This window comes from Vigna unguiculata, chromosome 5 (genome assembly GCF_004118075.2).
Source record: "Vigna unguiculata cultivar IT97K-499-35 chromosome 5, ASM411807v1, whole genome shotgun sequence".
Classification (NCBI taxonomy): Eukaryota; Viridiplantae; Streptophyta; class Magnoliopsida; order Fabales; family Fabaceae; genus Vigna; species Vigna unguiculata.
This window is the reverse complement of record NC_040283.1, coordinates 11,492,050-11,504,921: the sequence shown is the minus strand read 5'-3', so window position 1 is coordinate 11,504,921 and position 12,872 is coordinate 11,492,050. Positions and strand designations below refer to the sequence as shown.

At 30.5% G+C, this 12,872-nt stretch overlaps 1 protein-coding gene across 1 annotated transcript; it reads left to right on the top strand.

The window, feature by feature from the left end:
- The first annotated feature begins 9,216 nt into the window (after positions 1-9,216).
- Positions 9,217-11,569, top strand: LOC114184358. Its single transcript, XM_028071670.1, has 6 exons — positions 9,217-9,705; positions 9,766-9,906; positions 10,345-10,550; positions 10,722-10,847; positions 10,950-11,164; positions 11,364-11,569. The coding sequence occupies exons 1-6, from the start codon at positions 9,217-9,219 to the stop codon at positions 11,567-11,569; spliced, it is 1,383 nt and encodes a 460-aa protein (XP_027927471.1).
- The last annotated feature ends 1,303 nt before the right edge of the window (positions 11,570-12,872 follow it).

The window sequence follows — 12,872 nt, the reverse complement described above, 5'->3', positions numbered from 1 at the left end:
TAGTCTCTTCAATTAAAGTGTGATTTAAAAAAAAAATGCATAGCAATTCTAGAAGTTAGGATTCAAAGGTCGATTGAAACATCCATACGAGCAGGGATGGTTTGTTTTATGTGGAGGTTATGATAAATATCCATGTATTTCAACTGTTTTGAAATACAAGGTTGTGCCACATCACTTGCTATACTAATTATATATTTTCTATCTACCTAATTCATAGTGTTTAGGTGAAGACTCGTTTTTTATTTATTTTATTAAAAAACTTTTACCTAAAAGAAATCAACAATTTCACTAGATAATTGTATTTAAGCAAAATATTAATAATTTTTTTGTTTTTTTGTGGTGGATTAATTAAGTTGGATCCTTTGTATTGGTATGGACATCTTATTTCAACTATGGTAACTCTTTCTTTTTGTTTTGTTTACTTTTCTATGAACGTGAAAGGATCTGAAGAACCAATAAAAAACGTTGTTTGTGGCACATGCATGCCCCCACACCGAGAATAATTAGGTCAAATTCATACGATGAAGAAGTATAGTTAATTGTGGTTGGTTTGACCAACGACCCTATGACGCCGTCAATATCTTCTATCAAGGAGGCTCTGACCAAACGCGCCATTACACGTTCAACGTCAATTTTTTCTCAATTCTTTCTTCTTTCTCGTTCTCGGATATTTTTTCTCCAGTTTCACAAGAGAAGACGTGTGGCAAATAAAACAATAAACAAATGGTTGGTTGGTTTCAAACTTTGACTCCCTAATTAATTAATTGATTAATTATATATATATTGAGAAAAATAAGGTTTATATATACGAAAGAAAGATTGGTCCATTATAGTCATATAATTATATATAGATAGGAATTTAAAGCTACATAGTTACTTACAAAATTATTAATTTTTTTTATAAATCTAAGTTATATTTTTAATTAATTACGAAATAGTTTAATTCAATATGTCATATTTAGTGTTGGAATCAGGTGGACTTCTAGCAAATGATTCTATGGAGTTAAGGTATTGCCTAGTGGAAGTTGACAATCCTTTATTAATAATAACTAATAACAAACAAAATGAATTTGAATGAAAGGTGTGAAAGTTTGGGAGAAAATTCGTTTACAACACAAAAGTATTATGACAATTATTTAATTGTTTGATTTTTAAAAATAGCGATATAGTTAAACAAATCTCAAACATGGGACCACCAAAACATTTTGAACATGTATTTATTTTCATGCATTTCATTGGAGATATATGAGGTAGAAAAATTCATTGGTGCTTTTTTGAAACTTAGATTGATAGACTATTTTTGAAACAGACAAATCATAAAGAGCATAAAATTTAATTTTCAAGTTTTTTTTATGCAAAAATTATTTATTAATTAGACTAATCCGTTTAATTTTTTTAGACATTGTTGATCTTAAATAAGTTTTTATTATCGTTAGCTTTGAGAAACTCCTTTCGACGGAAACAAATAACACTAAAATTATTAACATTATTCTATAAGTTATATATGCATTTGGAAAAGAATTTATTCTTTTTATATAATTAAGAATGTCATTTGGTTTATCATTTTCCAAACCTATAATTTCTCTTGGGATATTTAATTATGAAATTAAATCAAATCCATCAATATCCAACTAATTATCATGTTTTAAAGATTTTTTAAGGTTTAAGCATTTTTCTTTTAAAAATGAAATGTCTATACACCAATACCCAAGACATTGCTCTTTTTTGTTTATAACTCCTTTTTGTTGTCCAATTAAAGTCTCAATTCTTTTTTTTTTTTGAATAGTCTGATTCAAATTTTCTAGTTGACATATCTATATACTTTTATATGAAATAAAAAATGATAATATATAAAACACTACTAAAGATAAATATATAAAACGAATGAATTAAAACAATAGAACCTGGTTCTGGTTGTCAAGAAAATAAACTTGATAGTAGACTTGTAGTATCTTGAAGTCCGTTGTCTCTTTTTCGTTCATAAGTTTCAACTTTTTCACAAACTTGCAAAGTTGTTTATTTTAGGATTAATCATTAATAAAAATAATTTAAAAAAATTGTCCTTCTAAACTCGATAGTAGGTCTATTTTTTCCCAAAACTTGATTTATCTTTCTATAGCAAACTCAACTTTGAATTATGCTCCAATTAATCTACTATCCACCAAAAGACTAAACCATAATCTAATTAATAGTTTTGTAAAAAAAATTCAGTTTTTACTCAAAATATATGTAAAAAAAAACTCTCGAAACTCGTAAATTTAAAAGTACAGAAAAATAAAGCTAGGAAAAAAGAAACACGTTTCTAATTCTAATACAAATCTAAAACAAAATAAAAATAGCAACACAAATAGAAATAAAAAACATACTACCAGAAATGAGGATGAAAAAATTAGTACACACAGGCAACATGAGATTCAAGAGATTTAAGAGATGTGATATGCCAAAACCCTAGAAAAAGGACTATTAGAAGAAAAACAAATAAGGTAAGGAGAGGTAAGAGAAGTCATAGAGAGATAAAGAATAAAATATAATTTAGATTGATTATACCAGAATAAAGTGAGTTAATCATTCTCTTCCTCGTAAACAAAATTATAATTTACTAAAAAAATGTTTTAACTCATTAATTATCATTTATACTACCAACAAAAATTAAATACACTAATAATAATTTAATTAAATTTTATTCCAAACATAATCTTATAATTAATTAATAGAACTATATTAGTAATAAAATATTTTTTTGAGGCATATTTTATCTTAAACATTATTTTATAATTAGTTTAGTAAAGGTATATTAATTATTACTAAAAAAAATTTTGAGACCTTTTTTCTCTTAAACATAATTTTATAATTAATTTAATAAAAAAATATTAGTAGTAAATTTTTTTTTAGACTTTCTTACCTTTAAGACCTAAAATAAATGTTTTACTTGTTTTATCCATAAGTCAACCGTGTTCTAGAAACCAAAAATAAACTATCTTTAGAACTCACTCACTTCGTACCGTGAAAGCCGTGGAAGCCATGCACCTAAGTACTCACAAAATTACTGCAAATTGAATATATTTTTCTTAATTCCCTTCATATTACCTTTGAAGTTGTTTTTATGTAGATTTTTCACCCTTTATTCAAGGATTGTCATAGTTTTATATTAAAACCCTGAGTATAACTTTGTAAAAGAAGTTATTACAAATTTGTATTTTGGGAGCGTAACATATCGTTCTATTTGCCCTGTTTACGAATTTCAACATAAATTTTTTCTAATCATTTTTTCATTTAAAATATATATTATCTTATATTCTTATTATTTGTTTCAAGAATTGTTTAGCTTGATAATCTTCTTTTATCTTTATCTTTGAATTATTATTATTATTATTATAATTATTATTATTTTGTTTTGGTTTGGTTTTTCTAACAATACAAGCACTTCAACATTGACATGCAAGCAAAAACAAATATATATAACTTCATATTTATATCAAAGAAAAACTTATCGAGCTCGAAATAAACAATATAATTCGATCATCTCTTAGTTGGTGAAGTTTAAAGAAAATAACACAAATTATTCTGAATCATAGATGAGAGTGAAAAAATATTCTAAAAATAATCATCTCTAAGAAATTAAAAAATAATTTTATTTTTTATTTGTAACCTTATAAACTTAATTCAATTAAAATTTTCATACCTCATCAACTTAATTTTATTTTCCTTTAAAAAAAGAGTTCATTTGACTGAACTGATTTCACTTGACTATATACTAAGAAAATAATTTACTACCGTAACGAAAAGTAATAATTACCTACACCTATAGGCATTGCCAAATCGTTACTTAACTATCTCGCACATTGTTTTAACTTCTAGAAATGGCTTGAAATATGAATTCTTTAGAAATTAAAATATTTTTAAAGTAAAACAAATATGTATAGTTAATATTTATAAAATATTCTTCTATTAATCAAATTATTTTTTCTTAAATTTTTGCTTTTATTTTTCATGTTTTGACTGCTTTTATCAAAATTGATACACATACGAGGTATTTATTTGTTAGCTTATTTAACAAATTATATTTTTCTGTATTGTACATTCAACTTTTAGTTTTCAAAATATATTAAGAAAAAGCCTAAAGTTTGTGTTTCACCCATATAAGACAACCTGTAGTTGACCCATCAGTAATGAAGTGTATAAGCATGTTCTACACATCAATTATTAAAGTTTATTCTGTACTTTAACAAAAGCAACAAATGGGAAAATTGCGTCTTGGAAAAAACATAAACAGATATTAGTGTGATTCTTATATCCAAAATTTTAATGGTGGAGCTGGAAAAAAAAAAGTAGACATCAATGTATTGTGTTAGAAGTTTAAGAAAAAAGTTTGAATGAAAATGAAAATGAAAAAAAGAAGAAGAAGCAATATATAAAAAATAAAAGAATATATATTTATTTATTTATTTTGGATTAGAGATAATACTTGCCATTATATATGTTTTAGATTGAAATGTTAGATATTCAATATCATTATATTACATTATATAAATTATATAGGTAAATATAAATATTATTTTATAAATATCGGTGCTTAGGATTATAGTTTATTGGGTGATACAGTACTTTTGAATGAAAGTTTTTGCAAGTATAGTTTGATGAAGGAATAAAGTAGTGAAATTGCGATGCTTATACCTTTGACATTAATATAAAGATTTGGAATTTGAATAGTGATAGGGAGGCGTGGCGTGGTAGATTCCGTATGAATGGCATTGGCTGGCAAAACGACGTGCGTAAAGGGACAGCCAGAGCAACTGCAAGCAAATACCTTCTCACGTGGCCTACCTGTATTTTTCATTCACTAACCCCCACTTTATATTTTAAAAAATACAAAAAAGAGAACTGTGAAAAAATATATATTCAATTACAACACTATAATATTTATCTAGTATTATTATTCTTAAAAATTCATAATCAAATTAAAAATCTATTTCATGCATTGCAAATTTTATATTATTTTAAAACTATTTAATATTTCGTTTTTCGATATTGAAGGTTTGTTGCAAAAAGCTGGTGTGGATGCATAGTGGAAGGAGTTGTGAGGTGCGTTTGCTTGATTAATTATGATTTTACATTTTTGTGTAAGTAGCTGGAGAAATTTAAATTTAGAGAAGGACTTGCTGGTGGCAGCCAACAATGGATCGGAGAAGTGAATGTGACCGCTATATGTAAGGCAGAGAGCACAAAAAGGATCACAATGAGGTGACAGGTACACATAGTAGTTCTTTCTTATTTTATTCGTTCTGTCTCGTATTCATATTTATGTTTGGACAAATATCCGTTATGCGGGTAGTTGGATATTTTTTTAATATTCATGGATATCTACAAATACATGCGGGTATTTTTAAAAGAATAAATTAATATTTTATAACATATTTTAACTATAAATTCAAATAAAAAGTACAAATAACTCATTTATATAATGTTGAATACTAGTTTACAAAGAAATGGAGGTTTTTTAAAATTAATCGATAAAAAATAACTCATTCAAAATTAATGTATTAATGTTTTAATCATGTTTTTTTTATATTTAAAATAGAGTATAGCAGGTACATGTATTCACAGGTACAAATACTATGCTATTTGTACTCACCCAATTAACATACTGGTATAAATAATACCCGTACTCATTATCCGTGGATATTCATTTGCTACCCATGACGGATTTTATCCGTAGATATCCAAGGATACAATTTTCTTTTTTACATTCCTAAACACAACAAAGTCAATGTACAATTGAGAGGAGAAAATAATTCACGAAGAAGATTTAACATTAGAGACTTAAAACTAAAAATACTCTACAAGAACTTATGCATCATTCATTATAGATACAATGAGTTTTTCATTTCTTAATATATATATATATATATATATATATATATATATATATATATATATGTATGTATGCAGCTAATATATATTATATGCTTCTTTATTTTTATTTTTCATTAACTAATTCGATAATACTCGATTATATAAATTAGAATAAGTTTAAATATATCAATATCTAAAACCAACAAGTTCTTTTACTCAATTTTTTACCTCAACATGTGCTTTGACATGATAAACTTTTATCTAATTTTTTATAGTCTTAGTCTATGTAATTTAGACAATCAATAGAGTTAGGAAGTCTATAAATATTTACTTTATATATATATATATATATATATATATATATATATATATATATATATATATATATATATATATATATATATATATATATATATATATATATATTCGGTCATGATTAACATACATTCTAGATTTGTGAACTCATCTTTCATACATTTCATCCATGTATATCACATCAAATTCAACATTTCATCCTTGTATATCACATCAAATTCAATATACATTTTTTTCTTCATTATAATAAATATGTTATTCATACTCACATGACATGTATATATTAAATTTGCTTTTGATAAAACAAAAAATATTTAAGCATATGATTCAATAATTTTTGTATATAAAGATACATATACATAATTTTAATATTTAGAAAAATTAGGAAAAGTCACTTAAATAAAGGTGTCAGACAATCTCTTTATTTGAAAGAAGATAATTTCGTTGGAAAATAAATCAAATGAAATACTCATTGGAATGACTCAAACCATATCTTAACTTGAGCAATTCAAAATTTGTTAAGGGATAATATTAGACAAAAATGAACTAAAGTGATTTAAATAGTACCTCCTTTTGAACGCTTTATAATTTGTTGAAAAAGGGTATAAGATGAAAATGCTCTAGAATGACTTAGATGATTGCATATGCTTGAGTGTTTCAAAATTCATTGAGTGAGGTATAAGACAAAATAGTCATAGTAGTGACTCAATCGATACTTCCACTCAAGCGCTTCAGAATTCAACAACTTTGATGAAACTAAATCCTTTAAACTCTTACCAATATACTCATCCTACTCCATAAATTTACTCCATTGAAGTAGTAATGAACTTAAGTTACTTTTAAGACTAGAAAATAAAATGAAGACTCCACGTAAAAAGGTAACGAAGAACCCTAGTCTAACACGAAAAAAAAATGATCTAAACTCAACTCTTATCTTGAGAACATTAAACTTATATGCAACCAATGAGCTTCAAAGTCGATGTATAGATGATGGGTATCAAACTCTTATAACAAATGAACTTTAGATTCTGCGTGTAACTAAAGAGCTCAGATGCACATGCAACTAAAGAACATCAAATAACACAAGTTATTCTTCACTCAGCTGAAGAGCTCCATACTTACATGCAACAAATGATCTTTGAACGCATCATGCAACAAATGATCTTTGAACGCAACATGCAACACAAGGTTTCCCTACTAGAATCTCCATGACAAAAGACTCTAGTTTAAAATCATCTGCTACAACTTTCTAACATAGATTCCCTAAAACTCTTCACTCTCGGGAAGTTAACTTAAGCCTACCTCAACCTTACAAAATTAACTTGTAGGGTGAAGTTTGCATCTACTTATATATTGTAAATTCATTTTATCTCTAGTCGATGTGAAATATTCAACACACTCCTTTCACATCGAGACATATATATCTTGAGCGCGAGATTAGACATTAATGAATAATTCGATAACATCTAGATAGTGGGTGATATGATAGGCTCAACAAACAACAAATTTTGCTAACAGATTTTAAATGACTTTGATACCATCTTAAGAAATGAATTTTAAGCTTAACTCATCCTTACAAAATGAACTTATAAGGTGTGCTTTGTACCAGTTATATACTATAAATTTGTCTTAGATTTAAACCATCGCTTGGTCTTTGTTATTATTCAAAAATCTTAATTTGGTTATCAATTTTTGATTCGTCTCAATTGGGTTCCTATTTTTGAAAAGGGTTAATTATGTTTTTCGTCCCTCAAGTATTATGCGATTTTGTTTTTAGTCCCCCAACTACCGTTTGCTCCAATTTGGTCCCTCATGTTTTGAAACGATTGGAAATAGCCCTCCTTTTTGGATGCCGTTAGTTTTGTTTGACACCTGGCAAACAGACTGCCACGTATGGATCCCGTTTTAAGTTGTGTAAGTGGTCTATGTTTCTGCACGTGCTAATTAAATAGGAGCTTTAATTAAGTAAAATGAAAATGTTATTTGTTGTCCGAATTAAACTTTTTCGAATTAAAGGAGAAGGTGGCTGTTCAAATTAAAAAGAGAGGAAAGGTCATTTCTTCACTGGGAGAGTTATTTTGTCTGAACGAAAGCGTTGCAGAGACCAATCGAGAGCTTGAGGGAAGGGATTAAACCACTACACAACAATCGGGAGCTTGAGGATAGGGATTAAAGCATTGAAGAGTAGAATCGGGAGTAGAATCAGGAGGTTGATGTAAGGGATTAAAGTATTGAAGAGTAGAATCACGACTTAAGGTAAGTTCGCTCCTTCATGTTTTTTTTTTTGGATTCTTGGTCTGGTTTGGTTGCATTTTTTGGTTCATGTATGGTTGTATTTGTTTAGTTTGTCTATTGATTGAAAATGTAGGGCTGGAAATGGGGTTTACAGTTGCTTTTCATCATATGGGTAGGTTCGAAAGGAATAAGGGATTCAAATACGTTGGGGGGTGAGATTCATGTAGTTAAAGGGATCGACCTTGATTTTTAGTCTTATTTTGAAGCATTGGACATCATCAAAGAGTTTAAATACAGGGGTGATGTTAAATTGTGGTGGAAGGGTTCAAAAGAGAAGCTATTAAACAATCTACGAATGCTGGATGATGACAAGGAAGCAATGGCATTAGCTAACTTTGCAGAGGAGACTAAGGAAGAGGTTGATATATACGTTCAACATGTACCTAGTCAGCCTGAAGTCATTCACTTTATTTGTGATGGTATAGCAGATGAGGTAGTGGCTGAAGAGAATGTTGTACACCAAGAGGAAGTACTGGTTGAAGAGAGTGTGGTAGGAGAAGAGGATGTATTCGTTGAAGACGATGTGGTTGTAGAAGAGGAAGAAGTGGCTGCAGATAATGTGGTAGTTGAAGAGGAAGAAGTGGCTGTAGATAATGTGGTTGTAGAAGATGAAGTTGTGGCTCAACAGAATGTGGTAGCAGAAGAGGAAGTAGTGGTTGAAGATGTTAATTGTGAAGATGAATAAGGTTTAGGTGGAGAGAAATTAGATGATAGTAAGAAGAGAGGGTGGCAGACGATGATGATGGGTTTGGGATGGATATTGATCCACCTGTGAGGAAGTTTGGGCCTGTTTTGGATAGGTGGAAATCATTCAAACGGAATTCAAGTAGAGTGAAGAGGAAAAGAGATATTGGTGAAGGGGCATTTGTGACAAATGAAGAAGTTGGAGTGCATGACATTAATGAGAACTACAATACATATGACTTAGATTCTGATGTTGACAGTGATGAGGGTGTTGGCACAGTTGATCCCAAATTTTGTAAGTTCAGACCTGAAGATATGAATAAAGACTTCAAATTTAAATTGGGAATGGAGTTTGGATCTTTGAAGGATTTTAAACAAGCTTTAATAGAGCATAGTGTTCTTAATGGAAAAGAAGTAAAGTTTGTTAAAAATGATCAGAAGCGAGTGAGGGCAATTTGTAAGAAGAAATGTGGTTTTGTAATCATGACACTTATTGGGCGTCATAAATGTGGGAGGGTATTTGGAAACAAAAATGCAAATAAGGACTGGATTGCTCAGGTCCTTATAGACAGATTTATGAATGTTGGCATTATGACTGTGGCTTAAATAATTGACGAGGTGAAGAAGACATATAGTGTAGGCATAACACCATGGAGGGCTGGTAAAGCAAAACAGATTGCCATGGACTATTTGGTTGGGGATGGTCAGCGACAATATGGTCGTTTATATGACTATGTGGCTGAATTATTGAGAGTGAATGTTGGAACTTTCAAGATTAAGATAAATCAACCCTAACCAACTCTGCCACCTAGGTTTGGTTGTTTTTTCATGTGTTTAGATGGATGTAAGCAAGGGTTTTTGGCTGGATGCAGACCCTTTATAGGTGTGGATGGTTGCCACTTGAAGACAACATATGGTGGTCAATTGTTGGTTGCAGTGGGTAGAGACCGCAATGATTAATATTATCCGTTGGCTTTTGCAGTAGTAGAAAACGAATGCAAGGAGACCTGAAGGTGGTTTTTGACATTGTTGTTAAAAGATATTAGGGACATTGGAAATCATAGATGGGTTTTCATTTCAGATCAATAAAAGGTAACTCTGATTTACATTTACATAAACTGGAATGTAACTCTGATTTACATTAAACTGGAATGTAAAACTGACATTAAATTCTAACTTTGATTTACATTTTTGCAGGGACTAATGACTGTCTTTGATAAAATCTTGAATGGAGTGAAGCATCGTTTCTGTTTGCGACACTTATATAGCAATTTCAAGAAGAAATTTGGTGGTGGTGTAGTGATCAGAGACTTGATGATGGGAGCAGCAAAGGCGATGTACGATGCAGGATGGGAAAAAAAGATGGGTGAGTTGAGAAACATCAACCCTAAAGCTTTTAATTGGTTAGTTGCCATTCTTAGGGAGTCTTGGTGTAAACATGCATTCAACATGTACCCAAGATGTGATGTTTTGATGAATAATCTGTCAGAGTCATTTAATAGTATTATTTTACTGGCTAGGGATAAACCTATCATTAGTATGATGGAATGGATTAGATCATATATAATGAGTAGGTTTGCAACCCTTAGAGAGAAAATGAATGCATATTCAGGAACTGTGATGCCTAAACCACAGAAAAGGCTGGACAGGGAAATAGAAAAAAGTGGGAATTGGCTTCCTGTATGGGCAGGGGATTCTAAGTTTGAAGTGACATAGGGGTTCACAATGGAAAAATTTGTTGTTGATTTAAGTAACCATAGATGTAGTTGTTATTTTTGGGATTTAGTAGGTATACCTTGTAGGCATGTTGTGGCAGCCATTAATTACAAGGTAGAAAACCCAGAGGATTATGTTCATGCGTATTACAAAAGGGATGCCTACCAGACTTCCTATGGCCCTCAAATTACCCCAATCAATGGACAACAACTTTGGCCAAAAACTAATCAACCTGAACTACTGCCACCCATTTACAAAACTCCACCTGGGAGACCCAAAAAGCTAAGAAGAAGGGAAACTGGTGAACATGTCAGCCATTCCAAACTATCAAAGAAGAATAACATCATCAAATGTAGCAGGTGTAAACAATTAGGCCATAACATAAGAAGCTGTAGAAAGGGAATCAGAAATAGAAATGTAAACGCACATCTGTAATATTTACAATTTCTTTCCTTCCTAAATACAACTTATGAATCTTTAATTCATACCAAATTGGCAAGGACAAATGCATACAACTGGTAGTGCAGCTAGCAACACTACAGGAACATCAAACCAAAGCTCCACCAGTAGAACCAGATCCACACCACGGGTTGCAGCAGCCATCAACCAAGGAGAAAGAGCACAAACCACCATAAGGAGAAGAAGAATGGGAACACGGGTTTTAGGGTCTCAAGCAAGTACTGCAACTTCAGCACAACCCACGTGAATGTGAAAGAATCAAGTTTTTTGTTGCCTTTTTTGTATGGTGGACCACTTTTCTGGAATACAGTGCATTATGATAGTGGACCACTGTTTTAGAATATTGGGCATAATGATAGTGAACCACTTTTTTGATTGAAGAACTATTGGATTATTGTATTGACAATTATGGACCACCTGTCTGCTACACTTTATTGACAACTCGTGTTGGATAACTTTTTATTGTTTATGAATGTAAACAATTCAAACCACTTTGTTATATCAGTAAATTATGATGTAATTATTTCATTGCCGTGAGTTTTGTTTCAATATGCTGAATCTGGTATTAAGCAAAATTTCCACAATCTGAGATTAATGGAAAATAATAAGTGGATATGTTGCAGTAATGAAAAACTAATCCGGATAACAGTAAACACATAATAATCACAGCTACAAGTTCCATTTTCATTCCAAAAACTAAGACATAACAGTAACCAAATGTTTCAAATTCCATTACCATTCCAAAAATACCATTATCACAACTACAAAACACTTCCCAATACAGTAATCTCAAAAATTACAATTAACTTTGAACAACAACATGAACACCATTACAATTGTTGAGACCCACAATATCACAAATAAAAAAAACAGGAATGTCCCAAATTTTTTTCTCTTGTTGCAATTTCATCTTCAACTTCTCATTTTTTTTCATCAAATCCAGTATAATTTTCTCCCTTTTCAAAGAAACTTCATCTTCTTCACCTTTTTTCCCACCATCAACTCTTTTTCCACCACTGGCTTCACTTTCAGTTTCTTTCCCTTGAAAATCGGATTCCTCGTCATCAACCCATTCAAAGTAATTACAATGTGAATTGGTCTGCGAAAGAAAAAGATGAAACCATTACCACAAATACAAAAGCAACATCCAGTAAAAGTCACAGAATTTTCAACTTACAGCCCAATTTCGACATCTCCAAAATAATCTCCCTTTGTTTTTCACAGTAGATGCCTTTAGGAGCAACAATCTTTCCCCATACCCACAGACTTTGGATGACATTTCTGAAGATGACGCACAACTTTGCGACATTTTGGAACCCGTATTCCACGTCGTACATGGAAACCCTTTGCTACCACTCTTCATCAGTGAAGAACGCAATAACTATGCCAAACTTTGCCTGCACAGTGACGATATGCACCACTTCCTCACTACCTCGAAGTCCCAATTCTCAAATTTCAATTTTAGGGTTTCAAACTTCTCCCAACCCCTCTTTTATTTAGATGTCTTCCTCTTCAATTAGCACGTGCAGAAACATAGACCACTTACACAA